The sequence below is a fragment of the Melanerpes formicivorus genome, unplaced genomic scaffold, assembly GCF_026170545.1.
Source record: "Melanerpes formicivorus ecotype bairdi unplaced genomic scaffold, bMelFor1.0.p_v2 SCAF_26, whole genome shotgun sequence".
Lineage (NCBI taxonomy): Eukaryota > Metazoa > Chordata > Aves > Piciformes > Picidae > Melanerpes > Melanerpes formicivorus.
This window is the reverse complement of record NW_027142378.1, coordinates 2,284,887-2,303,882: the sequence shown is the minus strand read 5'-3', so window position 1 is coordinate 2,303,882 and position 18,996 is coordinate 2,284,887. Positions and strand designations below refer to the sequence as shown.

Below are 18,996 nucleotides of genomic sequence, written 5' to 3'. Positions count from 1 at the left end.
CTCAGGATGCAGCCCAGCTCAGCTGGATGCTGCCAGCTCAGGATGTTCACCAAGCTACTTGTGCACTACCCAAGCCACATGTTGCCAATTTTCAGCCCTCCCTTCATGCACTTTTGCAGGTGACCCAGGCCATGCCAGCTATGGCAGTGATGGCCATGACGGGGACCGAGGGCTGCCTGGGATCGCTGGCCAGCCTGGAGTTCCTGGCCCTCCTGGCCCTCCCGGCCCTCCTGGCTACTGTGAGCCCTCATCTTGCAGAGTGCAGGCTGGACAGAGAGCTGGTAAGAACATGAAAGGGCCATGAGCAGGCAAATCAGGTGCCAGGAATTTACCTCCTGAACAGAGAGTGGAGAAACAACGAGGAATGAAGGAGAAATACAGGCAAGGAGAAGCCTTTCACCCAAGGGTTCTGTGAGGCATCTTTAACACAATCTCTCTGGAGCTGTGCTTAGCAGCTCAGGCTGGGACACTGGTGCTGACAGAAATACACAGGTGATGCCTTCTGGCTCTTTCTGCCTTTGTGAGGGTGGGGGGGAAAAGGCACTTCTTTCTTTGGTTTTGTTTTCTTTTGCTTTGTTTTGTTGTTGTTTTGTTTTGTTTTTTAATAAAGGGTTTCTGTGATTTCTCCTTCCCCCCCTCCCACTTCCTTCCTCTGTGTGATGTACAGTGAAATAAGGTGTCTGTAGCTAGCCACTAAAATAAAGGAACTGTTTATTTACTTATTTATCTACAAGGTTCGCCCCTAAACTGTATCCCCATGCACCACATCCAAATGATCTTTAAACACCTCCAGGGCTGGCACTCAACCACCTCCCTGGGCAGCACATTCTAATGGCTGAATGTTTTATGCTGAAGTCTCTAAGAAGATGTGAGCAGGAGGATCTCCTTGAACTGGTACAGGTGGAAAAGACCTTTCAGATCATGCAGTCCAATCACTCTCTAACTCTACCAAGGCTGGTGCTAAACCATGGCCCTCAGTACCACATATCTGCCTCTTTGAAATACCTCCAGGGGTATTCAAACACCTCCCTGGACAGCCTTAAAGAACAGATGAATGTGAAGGATTTAATTCTTAAGAAAGAGCTCCAGCCACCTGCACAAAAAGTGATGAACCTCTTCACACATAAAGCTGTAGAAGTTTGTACTGATTTAGGGCATAGTCATAGACTCATAGATTCATGGAATGGTTTGGGTTGGAAGGGACTTTCATGGCCATCTAGTTCCAACCACTCTGCCACAGGCAGGGACACCTCCCACCAGCCCAGGTTGCTCAAGACCTCATCCAGCCTGGCCTTGAACACCTCCAGGGAAGAGGCATCCCCAACCTCCCTGGGCAACCTGTGCCAGTGTCTCACCACCCTCACTGGAAAGAATTTCTTCCTAATCTCCAGTCTAAATCTCCCCTCCTCAAGCCTTTGCCCCTCATCCTGTCACCACAGTGAGACAGTGGTCTTCAAAAACCCTTACTCAGCACAACAAACCACACAGAAGTGATAATGCCAGAGTGTAGTTTCACCAGCAACCTTTTATTTTGACTATAAAGTGTGTAAAACTGTTTTAAAAAGGAATAAAACCCCACCCCCCCAACAACCAATCTGATAACAGAGTGAAAAGATCATTTCCCATATTTAAAAGCATAAATATAATGAATCCAAAGAACCAACAACAACAAAAAAACCCTCCCAAATAAACCCCAATCCAACCTCAACATTTACATACAAATGTGAAGTGCTTTAAAAAATGGAGTCTGGAACCACAGCAAGAAGAAAGGCATAAAATTGCCACAGTGGAAAGAAACTCAGGGAGGAGGGGGAAAAAAACCATTCAGCTGGAAAAACTAAATCAGGATTCTTACAATCAAAGAAATTCAGCACTGAGGAGCAGTTCAATGCAGCAGCTATAGAAGTGGAGAGCTTCAGCCTGTGGCAGATTTTCTGCCTTCAAGCTGGCCTGTGAGTTTTAACTTAAAACACAGAGCTGAAGGATCAACCCCCCCAGGCCCCTGTGAAGTCATCATGGGCCATGGTGTTACCCAAAGCGTTTCATCCATCCCAAATCTTGTGTGAGAGGCGGGGTGGGGGAAAATTGACCTGAAGAATGGTAAATCCTGCGGCAAAAATAACAGAGAGAAAGAGCAGGAGCTGAATTCTTAGTCAATAATAAAGATCTGGAACATAAAGGAAAGAAAGTAAATAAAGATCTGGAACATAAAGGAAAGAAAGATTTGGAACTTAAAGGAAATAAAGGAATTAAAGCAAATAGAGATTTAGAACACCAAGTAAATGAAGATTTGGAACATAAAGGAAATGAACATTTGGAACTTAAAGGAAATAAAGCAAATAGAGATTTAGAACACCAAGGAAATGAAGATTTGGAACATAAAGGAAATGAAGATTTGGAACCTAAGGGGAATAAAGGAAATAAAGATTTGGAACACAAAAGACAGAAGGATTTGGAACTTAAAGGACCTAAAGATTTGGAACTTCAAGGAAATGAAGTAAATAAGGAAAATGAAGATTCAGAACACCAAGATTTGGAACATAAAGGAAGGAAAGATGTGGAATTTAAAGTAAATAAAGATGATTTAGAGCATAAAGGAAATAAAGGTTTGGAGCAAAAAGGACATAAAGATTTGGAACTTAAGTAAATAAAATAAGTAAAGATGCTTTAGAATATAAAGGGAATAAAGATGATTTAGAACATAAAGAAAACAAGGATTTGGAACTTAAAGTAAATAAAGGTGATTTAGAACATAAATGAAATAAAGAGCTGGAACATAAGGCCAGGCTTGTGACTTTCAAAGGTGGATCAGCTTTGTTCTATCAGCTTTGCTGACACAGAAACAAAAGTAGTGGTAGTTTAAATCAATCTAGAAGGCACAAAGCAAAGAGTCTGAGAGGTTTCAGAAGCCACTGACTGCCACCCATCCCAACCAGATGCTCCTCTCAATTCCCCCCAGTAAATCTTGTTCTCATCACCTTCTGGTTCAGCATCACAAAATGCTCTGAGATTGGCTAGGAACAAAAAGAGCAGTGAAAAAAAAATATTGAAACAATGGCTTTTACCCACCAGGATCTTCAGTCACCACTGCCAGGTCTGGAAGGTTAATTGCATAGGCAGGAACTGAAAGAAATATTTTGAACACAACTGTCCTGAGAATGCTGAGCAGTTCATAGGCTCACTGAATGGCTTGGGTTGGAAGGGACCCTAAACATCATCTGGTTCCACACCCCCTGCCATGGGCAGGGACACTTCCCACCAGCCCAGCTTGCTCAAGGCCTCACCCAACCTGGCCTTGAACACCTCTAGGGAGGAGGCATCCACAGCCTCCCTGGGCAACCTGTTCCAGTGTCTCACCAAGGTTTGTCACCACTTTTTTGTCCTCCAGACTTTACAGCCCTAAGTTTCAGCACCCTGCAGGAAGCATGAGCCTCATGCTAGTGTGAATTCAGCCAGCCCAGGCTGGCAGCCCCAGGACCAAATCCACCCTGGGGCTTGCTGTGGTGGCTTTGTGCCTCTCCTTTCTCTCTCTCCCAGTGGCATCCTCTCTCATCTGACAGAGCCTCATACAGAAAGGGTGTGAAATGTTTTCCATTTCGATCTGGAATCCCATTTCACATGGAAATGGCCACATAATAATGAAAGAAAAAGCCATTTTCCATCCACTTAATACATTGCAATTGAACTGAACCTTAAACACTGCAAATCAAAAATATAATGAAAGAAATCAGCAAGCAGCCAGCACGTCCTGTGATTGACTTAGTGACAGCTTCACATCACTCAGAAAGGAAAGAAAATAAGAAGGGATGACCCTGAAAATCCTTCAGGCACATTGAAGGGAGACAGAACATGCTGCCATTGAGCCTTCAGTGACTAATGAAATGCTTTTGTGTTTGTAGAACAGCAGGCTTGGAGATAAAACTGCTAGAGGACTTGCAGACCTCATTCTTCTGATCTACAAACTGCTTTTGGCCTAGGATCTGCAACATTTGTCAGCAAAGAATGCAGGGAACCTGCATTTCCTTAAGGTTGGATGAGGCTTGGGTATTCCATTGAAACACTAACCAAGGCAAGGTCACCATTTAAACTTGTCTACACCCACCTCTGAGTATGGAGATACAGAATACACAATTAACCAGGTTGGAAAAGACCTTCAAGATCATCAAGTCCAACCTATCACCCCACACCATCTAATCAACTAAACCACGGCTCCAGGTGCCTCACCCAGGCTCTTTCTAAATACTTCCAGTGATGGGGTTGAACATCCAGCCAGTACAATCCAGCTGTGGACACCACAGGTGGCAAAGAATCACAGAATGCCAGGTTGGAAAGGACTCCAAAGATCATCTGATCCAACCTTTCCAGATGATAGTGGAGTTGAAACGAGCTGGCCCAGCACCCTGGCAAGCTGTCCAGTGTAGGGGTATCCATCACTTCCCTTGGGAGATGATTCCAATCTCTGACTGCTCTCATGAGGAAATAGTTTCCTCTGGAGTCCAATGGGAATCTCCACAGTAGTACCTTGTCCCCATCACCCCTTGTCTTGTCCTTGTAAGAAGGGAGTGTCCATCCTGCTGGTAGCCACCTTTATGGACTGGTCCATGGCAACAAGGTCTCCCCTAAGCGTTCTCTCTTCAAGGCTGAGAGCAGGACAGAAATGATGCCTGACAGCAGGATCTGCTCTTCTGCCTGCTCTGCCTCTTTCTGTGAGTTTGTCCATCCAGAATCTAACAAACACTGGACAAACAAACATCTAATCCAACGCTGTTGTGATTCCTGAGATACTTCTCCTGCTCTAACAAGTCCCATGAGAGCAGTGCTTGTCCTGGCTTGGGAAGGTGACCTTAGGGGCTGCCTTTCCACAGGGGACTTGGAGAAACTGGGCTTTAGCCAATGGGTTTTGGAACCATTGAATCATTGAGGTTAGAAAAGCCTTCTAAGATCATCGAGTCCAACCTTCTACTCAACACCACCATGGCCACTAAACCATGTCCCAAAGTGCCAAGGCCACAGGTTTGTTGATCAGCTCCAGGGATGGGAATTCCACCACCTCCCTGGGCAGCCTGTTCCAATCCCTGACCACTCCTGCAGCAAAGAAATTTTCCTAATATCCAAACTTCTACATAAATATCACAAAAAAAACCCGAAACAACCAAGGGGAAAAAAAAAACAAACCCAAAGCCATGACGCCTAGGGTTTTACTCCTGTGAAAAAGAAGTGGTGCCAAAAGAGTTTTGTGTCATTAGCCATTAGCTGGAAAAAACAAACAAACCACAAAACCAACCACTTCTTTGACAACATCTTGTGCACTACCTAACATCCATCGTCATCCACAACCATGAACCACAAAGGAAGGGAGGAGGATGCAAGCAGTCCTCTCTCCCTACCACAGCGCTCTTTCAGCATTGGAACCAAACCCAGCTTAAAGACAAAATTCCTGGGTTTGGAACCATTATTAGGCTGCACTGCTGCTGGAGTGCAGGATGGATGTTCCCCTAGAGTAGGCTTCCTGCTCTCCTAGAGGCAAACTTCACAGAGTCACAGAATGCCAGGTTGGAAAGGATTCCCCTTGGCCAGGGACACTTTCCACAAGATCAGGTTGCCCAGAGCCACATGCAGCCTGGCCTTAAAAGCTTCCAGGGGGAAGGCTTCCACACTCTCAGCATGTCATAGAATCATAGAATCAACCAGGTTGGAAAAGACCTCAGAGATCATCAAGTCCAACCTATTACCTAATACCTAACACCTCCTGACAACTAAACCATGGCTCCAAGTGCCACATGCAATCCTTTTTTGAACACCTCCAGGGATGGGGACTCCACCACCTCCCAGGGCAGCACATTCCAATGGCCAATTACTCTTCCTGGGAAGAACTTTCTCCTCCCAGGAGAGGTGCTCCAGCCCTCCAGCTAAGGGAAACCCCACAGAGCAATGCAAAATGATCATCACCCAAGTTCCCTGCGCAGCAACTGAAAGCATTCCAATGCAGTTTAAAAACAAGACCTTTAGATTGGAGCCTATGAAAAGAAAAGAACAACAGAACCCAAACAACCCAACAGCAACAACAACTAACAACAACAACACTGAAAGCATCAGTAGGAAACAACAGATGAAAAAATAAAACTTCTTCCAATATAAAAAGAGTTCTGCTTTCTGCTAAGTTCAAGTAAATTAAACACACAGCAACTGCACCTGGCAAAAGGACAGATGCTTGGCTGCAGCTGGCTGAGAGCCCCAACATATACACATCCCCCGAAGGTGGAGCAAGAGCCTGTCTATGTACAGCCTTCCAGGGTAGGGGGAGCTGCTGGGAAGCCTCTCAGTCCCACGGACACCCTTCCCAAGGCAGCATCCCTCCTTGGCAGCATCGGGGACAACGAAGCTTCAAATTAACTTAGGAGGTAAAAAAATAGTTCAGATCTTAGTACAGATCTTGGAATTACTGAAGAAGTACAAAGAAAACAATGAAATAATAATAATAATAATAATAATAATAATAATAATAATAATAATAATACAACCAAACCCAGAACCCATTGATGTTGATGTGAGATGCCTGAGCAGCAGCTCCTTGGGCTGAGTGGAAACCAGTGTGTGGGGCTTGTTCTTCTGCTGGTGTCTGTTCATTGATGTGTCCATGGGTGCAAGGCTTTACCTGCTGGGCTGGCAGCCCTGTGGACAGCAGCAGGACCTCATGACAGACAATGGCTCCGTTTCAAGCTGCCTCACCACCTCCTAGTGCTGGCACAGCCATGGCGCTCTGGGGAGCAGACCTGGAAGGTGGTCAGAGCCACTCAGCAGGCCGAGAGTTGCTCCACAGGCACAAGAGGTCTGGAATTGGAGCAGCCCATTTTGAGCCAAGCACAGGCAGGACCCACGAGTTCCAAATGCACCTTCAGCACCACCACAGTGAGATGGGTGCCCACTGGCCACAAAGAGGAGGACTTGCTGGCTCACAGAAGGGGCAGTCCTTGCCTCCTGAGGGACAGTGGAAGGTGAGCAGAAGAGGAGGTGTGACGCATTGTCTTTCCCTGTAGGCTTTGGTTTCTCCATCCCTATGCACACCAGGAACAAAGAACCCTGTCCCCCTCCCAAGAAGTTCCCAGCTGCTGGGTGTTGTACAGCTCACAGACTGCCCTCAGGAGATGGTTTCATGGTGTGCCATGGTTTTTCTGCTGTCCTCCTCGCTGCTGCCCTCTCCTGTCTCAGGTGGTTACTCTCCATTTCCTCACACATCTTTGTGGTGCCAAGCATCTTCTCCACTCATCTGCTGACCCAGGTGTCAAGTGGGTATGATTGCCCTCTCAGAGCATGTCTGAAGGCTTGCCTCTGCCTCTCCCTGGCTTAACTCTATGGCCTTTTGCACTCCTCTCGTGCCAGTGGTAGGAGCTCCATGCAGAACAAATGCCCACGTGTTGGCACCAGTGTCCCACCAGTCATTCCTTGCTGTTTTCAAGCAAAACTCTGAAGCTGGCCAGATTTGTGTCTCACAAGAGCTTCTCTAGGACCCACCACTTCCAACGTGGGAATGCTTCTCTGAGAGTGGCTCAAGAGTGAAGTCACCACTTCCCTGGTGGGAGACAATGGTTGGCTTCCCAATGGTGGGGCAAAAGCCCTCACCACTGCTTTTGTGCTATGGCTTCATTCTGAGGGTATGGGTTGTAGCTGCCCAATCTTGTCTCAGTAGCACCTTCACTTGCTATTGCACTGCAGCCAATTCTGATGGGTTGATCTAGGAGCATGGGCTCCTAATAACCAGGAGTGACGCTTTGGCCAAGCCTCCTCCCTCTTTTTCAGAACCAGCCTCTGCATGGTTGATTTTCTCCATCTCTTCTCTTGCTCAACTCTTTGAGTTCTGTAGGCCTTACACTTTGTCCTGTTTTGTCCTTCACTGATGATGTCTGGTCTTGTAGGATACCCTGAATGCCTGCAGTTGTTCTCTCTGGTCCACCTTTCCACAGAGGGGGTTGCCTTTTTCCCCCCATAAATTTCTCTTGAACTCATGTAATTCTTTTTTTGCAACCAGTTATTAGGACCTGTGAGGTTTGCATTCAGCTGCTCCTACCTTGTTCTCAAGCTTATTTTGGCACATGGCTGTTGCAGGAGGAAGAGGAAAACCATGGCAGCAGCAAGGTTAGAGGCTTGAGAAGTTTCTTCTTTGACTCACTGCGTGCCCATCACTCTCTGCTCTACAGCAGGGGATCATCTCTGCTGTAAGCAGGCATAATGGCAGAGTAGCTTGATTACAGGCAATGATACTACACTTACCAAGTCCATGTAAGGGTTAGAAGATGTGCCAGTCTCAGTTGGGAACATCAACCCCAGACAAGACATGGCAGTCTGAGTAGGGAACATGAACACCAGAGAAGCCATGGCAGTCTGAGTAGGGAACATGAACGCCAGAGAAGCCATGGCAGTCTGAGTAGGGAACATGAACACCAGAGAAGCCATGGCAGTCTGAGTAGGGAACATGAACACCAGATTAGCCATGGCAGTCTGAGTAGGGAACATGAACACCAGATTAGCCATGGCAGTCTGAGTAGGGAACATGAACACCAGAGAAGCCATGGCAGTCTGAGTAGGGAACATGAACACCAGAGAAGCCATGGCAGTCTGAGTAGGGAACATGAACACCAGAGAAGCCATGGCAGTCTGAGTTGGGAACATGAACACCAGAGAAGCCATGGCAGTCTGAGTAGGGAACATGAACACCAGAGAAGCCATGGCAGTCTGAGTAGGGAGCATGAACACCAGAGAAGCCATGAGAGTTTGAGTTGGGAACATGAACACCAGAGAAGCCATGGCAGTCTGAGTAGGGAACATGAACGCCAGAGAAGCCATGGCAGTCTGAGTAGGGAACATGAACACCAGAGAAGCCATGGCAGTCTGAGTAGGGAACATGAACACCAGATTAGCCATGGCAGTCTGAGTAGGGAACATGAACACCAGATTAGCCATGGCAGTCTGAGTAGGGAACATGAACACCAGAGAAGCCATGGCAGTCTGAGTAGGGAACATGAACACCAGACAAGACATGGCAGTCTGAGTTGGGAACATGAACACCAGAGAAGTCATGAGAGTCTGAGTTGGGAACATGAACACCAGAGAAGCCATGGCAGTCTGAGTTGGGAACATGAACCCCAGAGAAGACATTCCAGTCTGAGTTGGGAATATCAACCCCAGAGAAACCATCCCAGTCTCAGCTGGGAACATGAATGCCAGCCCCTAGCAGTTCAGTGTCTGCAGTAGACATAACCATGGCTAAACAAATGTACAAGCCCTTGGTTGGGACAACATCCAGTCAGTGGAGATGCTTCTTGGGGCTACACCTGGCAAGTTTCCAGTCAGTCTGAAGCTAAATGCTGGACAGGATGAGAGACATCCTAAACTCTTCATCTCCTTCTTCAACATCTGCAAGGTGACTGAAGCACTGGCCGCTTTGCGGTGCACGACACAGACCCAGTTCAGAGGGTGTGCTGGAGCCTTCCCGAGGGATGTGACCATCTCAATGCTCCAGCTCAGGTCCTGCATTCTCCATCAACAGGTAAGGTTTCAAAACTTCAGCAAGCCATTTTCTCCATTTAAACATCACCACCAGGCAGGAAAAAGAAACCCCAAGCCAGCTGACAGGGGGAGGCATAGACACTGTCTGCTGTTCCAACCAGTTTGTTTGCTTGTTTGAAGAAAGAAGCTTTCTGAAACCCCTTTGGGCCTATTTTCTCCTCTAAGCAAAATAAATATGAGGAACCTAACACATGGAATGCACTCTGGAAAACAAGGTGGCATCATTTCATCGTTCCCACACTGCAAGGAACAGAGGGAAAAACAAAAAGGCTCCCTTTGGGGCCTTAGAAATTAAATATTTACCATGCAGTGTTGAGGGAAAAAAAACCCCAACAACCCAAAACAACAACCAAAAACCCCCAAACCAACCCAAAATGCACCAAATACTTCAAAGGTTAAATGAACTGACTGAGAGAAGTGAGAGGTGACTGTGAACCCAAGTGTCTAAGGGAGAGGGCTTTTATTTCCCGCTGCTGTGTGCCCGAGTCTGTGATGTGTGGTAATAACAATCAGCTGGGTTGCACCTCCCGCTGGCTCCTGGTGGCCCCTGTGCTCCGGGTGAGCCTGGTGTCCCTGGTGGGCCTGGCAGGCCAGTAGCTGGCAAAACAAAGTTAGAATTAGCAGAGTCCTTGCCCCATGTTTCAGAGAATCATAGAATAGTCCAGGCCGGAAGGGACCCCCCCAAGGTCATCCAGTCTGACCTCCCCGCAGTCAGCAAGGGGCATCCTCCACTAGATCAGGTTGCCCAGGGCCTCGTTGAGCCTCACTCTGAATTATCTCCAGGGAAGGAGTCTCAACCACCTCCCTGGGCAACCTGTTGCAGTGTTCCACCACCCTCATGGTGCAGAACTTGTTCCTAACATCCAATCACAGCTGCCAGCTCACCTGTGAGAAGTCAGGTGGGGCTGAGCTGGCTCCCCAGCCAGGCTCAGGAGGGGAAGCACAGGAGCAAAAGCAGGGTGAAAAAGGATGAACCAAGGCCTGGTTATGCTGATCAGTAATGAGCAGAAATAAAGCTGGGCACTTGTACCTGCAGGGCCGGGCAGTCCAGGGTTACCGGGCAGTCCGATTCCAGGCTCGCCTCTTTCCCCTTTCTGTCCTCTATAACCTACACAGAAGAAAGACATCAGAATAAGAGTGTCCTCTTAACTGTATCCAGGGACCTTCCCCACAGCTTCCTGACAGGAAGTTCTCAAGACACATGCTCACTTCTTTTCCTTTTCTTGTCCTGTCACTGGGCACCATTGCAAAGCGCCTGGCCCCATCCTCCTGACACTCCACCTGATGTCTCATGAAGATTAGTGAGCTCTGGCAGGGGGATGGCAAAGGTTGGTCTGTGGCCTATGGCAACACTGGGACTCTGGGCGACAATCTAGAAAGATGCTACTGGAAGTGCTGTGGGTTCAGGGTTGTTAGGAGAGACACAAGGCAGTAGGAATGGTCTGTGGAGGGGTCACACTTTCCAGCAAACACAAGGTCATGGTGGAAAGTCTATGAGCATAGAAGCATAGAAAGGGAGGGGTTGGAAGGACCTCTGAAGATCCAGTCCAATCCCCCTGCCAAAGCAGCATCAGCTAGAGCAGGCCACACAGGAACACATCCAGATGGGTCTTGAAAGTCTCCAGAGAAGGAGACTCCACAGCCTCTCTGGGCGGCCTGCTCCAGGCTCCAGCAGCCTCACAGCAAAGTTTTTCCTCATGTTGAGGTGGAGCTTCCTGTGTGCCAGTTTGTATCCATCACCCCTTGTCCTATCACAGGGCACCCCTGAAAAGAGCCTGTCCCCTTCTTCTTGACACCCACCCTCCAGATATTTATAGACATTAATGAGGTCTCCTCTCAGCCTTCTCTTCTCCAGGCTAAGCAGCCCCAGGGCTCTCAGCCTTTCCTCACATGATCTGTTGCAACCACTCTGGGCTTCAAAACAGAGCATCACTGAACTTTTCTCTCCAGCACCCCAACAAGGAAACTACAGTGAGGCAGAAACATGCAGAGTGACATGCAGGTCATGACAAAAAGGACACCAGGAGGTTAGAAGCTCACAGAGAAACAAACTTAGTACTAAGCATGCATCCTGGTCGCTGAGTTAAGCAGAGCTGTCGAAGGCACACACAGGGACAAGCTGCAAAGACTCAGCAAGGTGTTTGGCTTTGGTTGTGAACCTTGAGTTGGCTCTCTAGTGACCACAGCAGTGCTTAGAACCACATCAAGCTGGGCTGCTCTGCCAGTCCTGTGCAATGCAGAGGCAGTTGCTGCTGTTGGAGAAGCTCAGTCGTGCAAACCACAGCATCTGCTACATTTCCTATTTCCTGTAGGCATCTCTCTGTGTTTCTTCCATGTACACCAGGTAGTTGGAGTCCATTTCTCACTACCAACCTGAGTCAACTGTCACTTCACAAAGCAGTGCTGCCACTGACAGCTCAGTTTGTGTTTCTTTGGTTAGGGGGCAGAGAGAGAAGTCACATGTCTGGTATAGCACAGTTAACAATCCCCATCACAGGCATTACTGCAGGTATCTGAGACACCATCACTGCAAAGGGTGCTGAGATAGGCTGAAAGGTTCTGTAAACATCATTGGAATTCCAGACAATAAAGAAGGAAAGAACAAAACACCCCACAGCTGGACAACAAGCAGCCTCCCAGTGCAAATGCTTGACCCAGGGTAGTGTACACCATTTCTAGCTGCATTCCAATACAGGTGGTAAAGGAGCAGTTTGTACGCAGCAGGAGGTAAGCTGTGTTGTTGGCACTCAAGTTTAATCCAGAAACTGATAGCTTGGCTAAAACCAAAATAGGTCTTTATTGAACAGGGTGCAAGCACATCAGCAAGAGTGTCAGTGTGTCAGTGGAATTCTGGCAGGAAAAGATTGGATATTCAATGAGGTATATCGTGCCAGGATTGCACTTCCAGAGGGTAATAGCACCCTCTGCCTCTGAGCTCAAAGTGATAAACTCATGCACAGTCACAGGAAAAATATCACCATACACAGAGGCCAGATTTGGGTTTATTATGATGATTATTTAGTGTCAAGGCAGATGTGGCTGCTGTCTGGTTTTTACTGGGAGAGTTACAGTTCCAGTAAGAGGCACCTGCTTCATTCCAAAGGGGGTTGCTCTAGCAAAGCCTTGCACTCGAGCTCCAGATGTTTTGGGGTGATTTCTGCAACCCCAAAGCTGTGGCATGTAAACATGTGCCCAGTGTGGGTAGCATGGTAAGCACTTGGTAGCAGGATGTGCTGGGAAGGATGAGCTTTCTTCTCCTCACAGGTGATGAGAAGCTCAACATGAACTGGGATGTGCTGAGAAGGATGAGCTTTCTTCTCCTCACAGGTGATGAGAAGCTCAACATGAACTGGGATGTGCTGGGAAGGATGAGCTTTCTTCTCCTCACAGGTGATAAGAAGCTCAACATGAGCCAGCAGTGTGCACTTGCAGCCCAGAAAGCAAATCACATCCTGGGCTGCAGCAAGAGCAGCATAGCCAGCAGGTCAAGGGAGGTGATTCTCCCCCTCTACTCTGCTCTGCTGAGACCACACCTGGAGCACTATGTGCAGTCCTGGAGCCCCTAGTACAGGAAGGATCTGGAGGTACTGGAAGGTGTCCAGAGAAGGGCCATGAGCATGAGAAGAGGGCTGGAGCTGCTCTGCTATGAGGACAGACTGAGAGTTGGGGTTGTTCAGTCTGGAGAAGAGAAGGCTCTGAGGAGACCCAATTGTAGCCTTCCAGTATCTGAAGGGGGCTACAAGAAGGCTGGGGAGGGACTTCTCAGGATATCAGGTAGTGATAGGACTAGGGGGGATGGAACAAAACTAGAAATGGTTGGATTCAAATTGGATGTGAGGAAGAAGTTGTTCCCCATGAGGGTGGTGAGACACTGGCACAGATTGCCCAGGGAGGTGGTGGAAGCCTCATCCCTGGAGGTTTTGAAGGCCAGGCTGGAGGCAGCTGTGAGCAACCTGCTGTAGTGTGAGGTGTCCCTGCCCATGGTGGGGGGGGTTGGAACTGGCTGATCCTTGATGTCCCTTCCAACCCTGACAATTCTGTGATTGTAAGTAGAGTTCTCTCACTTAAATTACTCTAAAAAGCATTCCACCTGGATCATGGAGACCTCTTCCATCTGCATGGATAATGCAGCACCTGAAGCCAGCATGTCAAGTATCTAGAGACACCTAAGATCAGTTGATATAACTATGAGGCAAACACATCACCACCACAGGGGACAAGGAAACCGGAACATCTGCTGTGTTGTAACATGCAAATACTCAAACCACAGCAAAGCATCTGGGAGGCTGCTAAGAGCAAGCCTCCAGTGCATGCTCTGAATTCTTTCTGTGTGATACAGCTCTGTCAGATGAGAGGCAGTAGCTGGGTTTCAAACCCAAGTGAGAAGTTAAACTTCCCCCTCCACAGCAAAGAACCTTCCAGAGGAGGCAATGCTTGAGTGTAGATATTTCAGTAGAGCTACCTGTGGCTGCACAGCATCCACTACAATGGGCTCCTGATGTCAGCCAAGGTTTCTGCTTGCTCCTAACTTACACATTAATAAATATGAAAGGAAACTCAAATTTTACCACAGAGATTAGCAATAAAGATAAGGAAGTAGTCATCATATTGGTATTTTTGCTTTCCTGAGTGGGGATGTTTGATTCCTTGAGGCTGCCATAACTTATGGGGACCTATGAAAGAAAATCCAACTCATTTCCTTAACTAATAGCAACAGAGAAGTTTAGCTATGATGGAATCTTCTTTTCTCTGATGAGAAAAACCCATAAAGGATTAGATGTCAGGAAGAAGTTCTTCCCCATGAGGGTGGTGAGACACTGGCACAGGTTGCCCAGGAAGGAGGTGGAAGCCTCATCCCTGGAGGTTTTTAAGACCAGGCTGAATGTGGCTGTGAGCAACCTGCTCTAGTGTGAGGTGTTCCTGCCCACGGCAGGGAGGTTGGAACCAACTGATCCTTGAGGTCCCTTCCAACCCTGAGAGTTCTGTGACTTGATTGGAAATGAATGATTCTATGCCCAAGATCCTAGCAGCAATTCCTTCAATGTGCTTTTTGAAGACCATGCCTACACTTCCAAAAGTCAGTAGCCATGGTTTCTGCTTCTGGGACTGACCCCTCCCTGTGATTTGCCATGCAGAAGCAGGCTCTGCTAGAATCCAGCCAGCTCATACTAGACTACTTCCCAGGGCAACTGGCACCACACTTAAGGTGTCCAGCAGGATCTCTGTGAAGTCTGAAGTTAAGTGAAGCACCTCCTTGGGCACACAGACACCTGCCTTTCCTGCTGGCTGGCTCTAGCAGGCTGTCTGTTCACCAACAGGTTCTGGAGGTGTTCATAGAGGTCCTTTTAATTGCTGTCCAGAAGTGTCTACTTCTTTTCCCTGGCTGGATGGCACAAAGAGGTCTTTTCACTCTGCCAGCCCAGATGCACACAACAAAGCCCTGCAGTTGGGCTACACCCAAGTGAGAAACCCAGTGAGGAGCATCTGTCAGTCATTAGCAAATGCACTTTCTGGCTTGGGCACACGAGCACACAGCATGCTACCTTGATGGGCTCAGCCACACATGCACGTAATGTGCTCCTCCAACAAGTCCTTGTCTGCTATTCTTTTATGGCTGAAAAGCAGCTGGGGAGTGGAAGGATGCTTCTCAGTCTGCCCCAGAGATTTGGGGTTCTCTTTCTTTACTGTGGGCACAAAACAACAACAGGCACAGGCACAACTGGGAAAGGCACGGAAGGGATCTGCGAGTGTGCTCCTCTCACAGGACTTGGCTCTTACTCAGAGCTCAGAAAGAAGGCAAGGCAAAATCTTGGTGTTCTTTTGCTGGCAGTATAATTTCAGGTATCTTTTGCTGCATCAGAGGAGCAAATGCTTCTCCCTTAGCTTACCTTTTACTAATCAACAAAAGAGTATTGAGTAAGTCAGTGGAAATCCTGCATACACAGGGCACTACTTGTTCTTAAGCATAAAGCATGAGAAAGCAGCTTTATTATTATCATGATTATTTTCTTTTTCCAAGCAGAGCTATCATCTTTACTCTTGATGCTCTCTAGCTGGAAAGGAAGCCTAGTACAACATTCCACTTCCCAGAAGCATCTGAGGCTATCCACCACATACATCATCATCGAGCAATCTGGCACTGACATTGAAAGTTGACTGTTTACAGCGATCTGAATTATTTAGGCAGTGCTGAAGTCAGTGGTGTGAGGCTCTAAGCCTTTTCCTGTATTCCTTGATCCTTTATCCTTGTTCTTCTCATCCTGAGCTCATCCCATATTTTTTTTCAAGCTTCAGTGAGGGCTTTGCGCTTATCAGTGTTAGTAAAGTCCTTATTCTTCTGATCGCTTTAGGATCCACACATCTTCAGCTCTGCTCTCATGTTCTTCATTCCAGTCTGACTTGCTCTGACTCCAGAGCAGACCAAACTAACAAGAGATAATAAAGAACTACCTACAGATCAACTGCAAATTACAGAGTACCCACCCACAAAATATTATTCATTGAGAAATCCTTTCTTCCTGTCGCTCTCTCCTCCTCTTCCTCTTAATCTCTGAGAGCCTGACTCTACAGTGGAGCACAGCTACAGGAGATCCCTTGAAGCTATTTGTTTTTCCCCCACAGCTCAGTGAAAACAGAGCCCAGTAACTGCCCAAATGCACTGCAGTATGCAAGCTGCTGCAACAGGGGAAGTAGCTCTGTTTCATTAGATCTCAGCCTAAAACTTCCAGGTTCTCTGGATATGTGAACAATGTCGAGAAATGACTTAGATATTGATTGCTCCACCAAGGCTTCAACTGCATTTACCATGTTCCAACCCTGGATGTATTTAAAGGGGGGTTGGATGTGGTGCTTGGGGCTGTGGTTTAGGGGTGAACCTTGTAGGGTAGTGTTCTGGGTTGGACTTGGTGATCCTGAGGGTCTTTTCCAGCCTGAATGTTTCTGTGACTGGGGCACAGCGAGAAGCTCTGAGAGGGATTGGTGGAAACAGAGCACTTCACTGCAAGAATTCAAGTTGCACTGTGGGATAGTTTGAGGCCTTTAAAGAAAAAACCCAAAACCATAGAGTTGAGACCTCCAGGAGGACCAGAAAGGTCCAGAGATGGGCTGAAATATTGTAATAGTGTTACTCAGTCTCATAATCTTGCTATCTCTTTATAAGTTGGCAGCAAGGCCAACTTGGTCTCTCCACTCCCTCCTTTAGGCTCTTTGGAGGCAGTCCCTTATCTGGCAACACAAAGGAGTAGACCTGTTTGTGGCCTTCAGAGACCTAATTTTCCCTGCTCAATCTTGTCCTGCTTAGGCCTAATGGAAGGAAGGCAAAGGGGCAGGGGGAGAGAACGAGGGGTTTGTGGTTTAGTCAGGTTGGGGGAAGGCTCTTGGGAATTTTTTCATGGGGCTTGTATAGGGGTCAGGTGTTAAGGATTCAGGTGTTCTGTATTCTCCTGCAGATTTTTGACTATAATTCAGTATTTCTCTCCAATTCAATGAGAGCCTCTTTATTTTTTCAGTTCTGGAGCCTCTAGTACAGGGAGGATCTGGAGGTGCTGGAAGGTGTCCAGGGAAGGGCCATGAGGAGGAGCAGAGGGCTGGAGCTGCTCTGCTGTGGAGACAGACTGAGAGAGTTGGGGTTGCTCAGTCTGGAGAAGAGAAGGCTCTGAGGAGACCTAATTGTGGCCTTCCAGTGTCTGAAGGGGGCTACAAGAAAGCTGGGGAGGGACTTTTCAGCATGTCAGGGAGTGATAGGACTGGGGGGAATGGAAATAAAATAGAAATGAGTGGATTCAGATTGGATGTTAGGAAGAAGTTCTTCCCCATGAGGGTGGTGAGAGCCTGGAACTGTTTGCCCAGGGAGGTGGTGGAAGCCTCATCCCTGGAGGTTTTGAAGGCCAGGCTGGATGTAGCTGTGTGTGAGGTGTCCCTGCCAATGGCAGGGGGCTTGGAATTGGCTGATCCTTGAGGTCCCTTCCAACCCTGACAATTCTGTGATTTTACTTCTTTTGGTAGTAAAATCATTTCTATCCTCACTTTAACAATCATTGCTCCCTAAAGAATCACATTTGCCTTCGGTGTTTCCCTCCCCTGTGTTGTCTCAGGATCAGAGCTGAGAGCACGCAGGCTTGGAGATCCCTATTTTGCTTCTTAAATCAGCTGGCCTCTCAATACAGAACAGGAGCTAAATGGTTACAATTAGAGTGCTTCTTTTGGAGAAGGAAATAGCTGCTAGAGTAGCCTAGATACCTGCCAGGTTGAGATATCTGTCAGTAATTAACTTTATCACTTAGTAGAATAAAATGCACTGATTAGGAGTTTTTAATCAGTAAGATCCACACGTTTGCTATGGGTTAATATTTAGGTCTAGTCTGGAAAAACATAAGTACAGTTTTAAAAGTTAATCATTAGGAAGCTAAGGTAGGGTCATCCTGGCTTATTTAATCACCATTAGCAAGTGTATACAGATTTCAAGGTACAGTTCATAGGGAGGTGTGTATGGGAGTTCCTACCTTGAACCCCACGTTCTCCTGGCGGCCCTGGCAAGCCATCCTTTCCTGGTGGCCCTGGCAAGCCATCTTTTCCTGGAGGGCCTGGTTTTCCATGTGCTTGGGAGGCAAGCATTGCAGCAGGCAGCTTCAGCTGGGATACAAACTGAGCCATCCTTTCTTCATTAACAAAGGACACACACACACACAAGGAAAGTGGGTGAGAAATCTGCCAGCTGAAGACTGGAAAATAAGCAAAGCCCAAAGCCCCAGCTACAGCAAAGTGCTTGACAGTAAGGTGTTTAGTCCTTCTAAATGTCAAGGGATTAAATGCTCCTCTAAGTGCTGAGGTCTTCCCTTACAACGTGGGCTCGTGTCTGAGTCTTTACTCTTGGAAATAATCTGAATGAATTAGTACCAAAGTTTCTGTTATGTCTCTCCCTTGCCGATGTCTTCCAATGTGTCAAATGACTTCTGACTTGGAAGTCATTTGGAAGTACTTAACCATATATGGATACAGAATAATTACTACTTAACTGCCCTTTTGAAAGGCTGTCTACTGTGTTTGCAACTCCTATTCCAGTGCAGAATAGAACTTAAACACTGTCAACTCCCTGGAGGTGTTCCAGGCCAGGCTGGATGAGGCCTAGAGCAACCTGGGCTGGTGGGAGGTGCCCCTGCCCATGGCAGGGGGTTGGAACTGGATGATCTTGCAGGTCCCTTCCAAGCCAAACCATTCTATGATCTATGAGTCTATCAAACAGCTTTTTGAATGGGCTGAAGCACAGCATGGTGGTTTTGCCCTGATGGTTGGACTTGGTGGTCTTAGAGGTCTTCCCCAACTTTAATAACTCTGTGAATCACTGAAACCAGTCATGAAAAAAACAACCCTCTAAGTCCTCAGCAAACCTTATTAGTTGTAGAGATTTCAGCACATGCAGGTGGAATAAAATGT

At 47.4% G+C, this 18,996-nt stretch overlaps 2 protein-coding genes across 2 annotated transcripts in view; one reads left to right on the top strand and one right to left on the bottom strand.

The window, feature by feature from the left end:
• Positions 1–718, top strand: part of COL9A1 (collagen type IX alpha 1 chain) — a 66,866-nt gene extending 66,148 nt beyond the window's left edge. Inside the window, exon 38 of the mRNA XM_068153441.1 lies at positions 120–718. Coding sequence (XP_068009542.1) covers positions 120–304 — 185 coding nt within the window. The 3' untranslated portion in view covers positions 305–718. The remainder of the gene's footprint in view (positions 1–119) is intronic.
• An 8,377-nt stretch (positions 719–9,095) lies between these two features.
• The window catches only part of COL19A1 (collagen type XIX alpha 1 chain), a 226,365-nt gene continuing 216,464 nt past the window's right edge, over positions 9,096–18,996 (bottom strand). The window contains exons 49-51 of the mRNA XM_068153439.1: positions 18,066–18,221; positions 10,595–10,672; positions 9,096–10,161 (exon numbers count right to left, since the gene is read on the bottom strand). Coding sequence (XP_068009540.1) covers positions 10,025–10,161; positions 10,595–10,672; positions 18,066–18,221 — 371 coding nt within the window. The 3' untranslated portion in view covers positions 9,096–10,024. The remainder of the gene's footprint in view (positions 10,162–10,594; positions 10,673–18,065; positions 18,222–18,996) is intronic.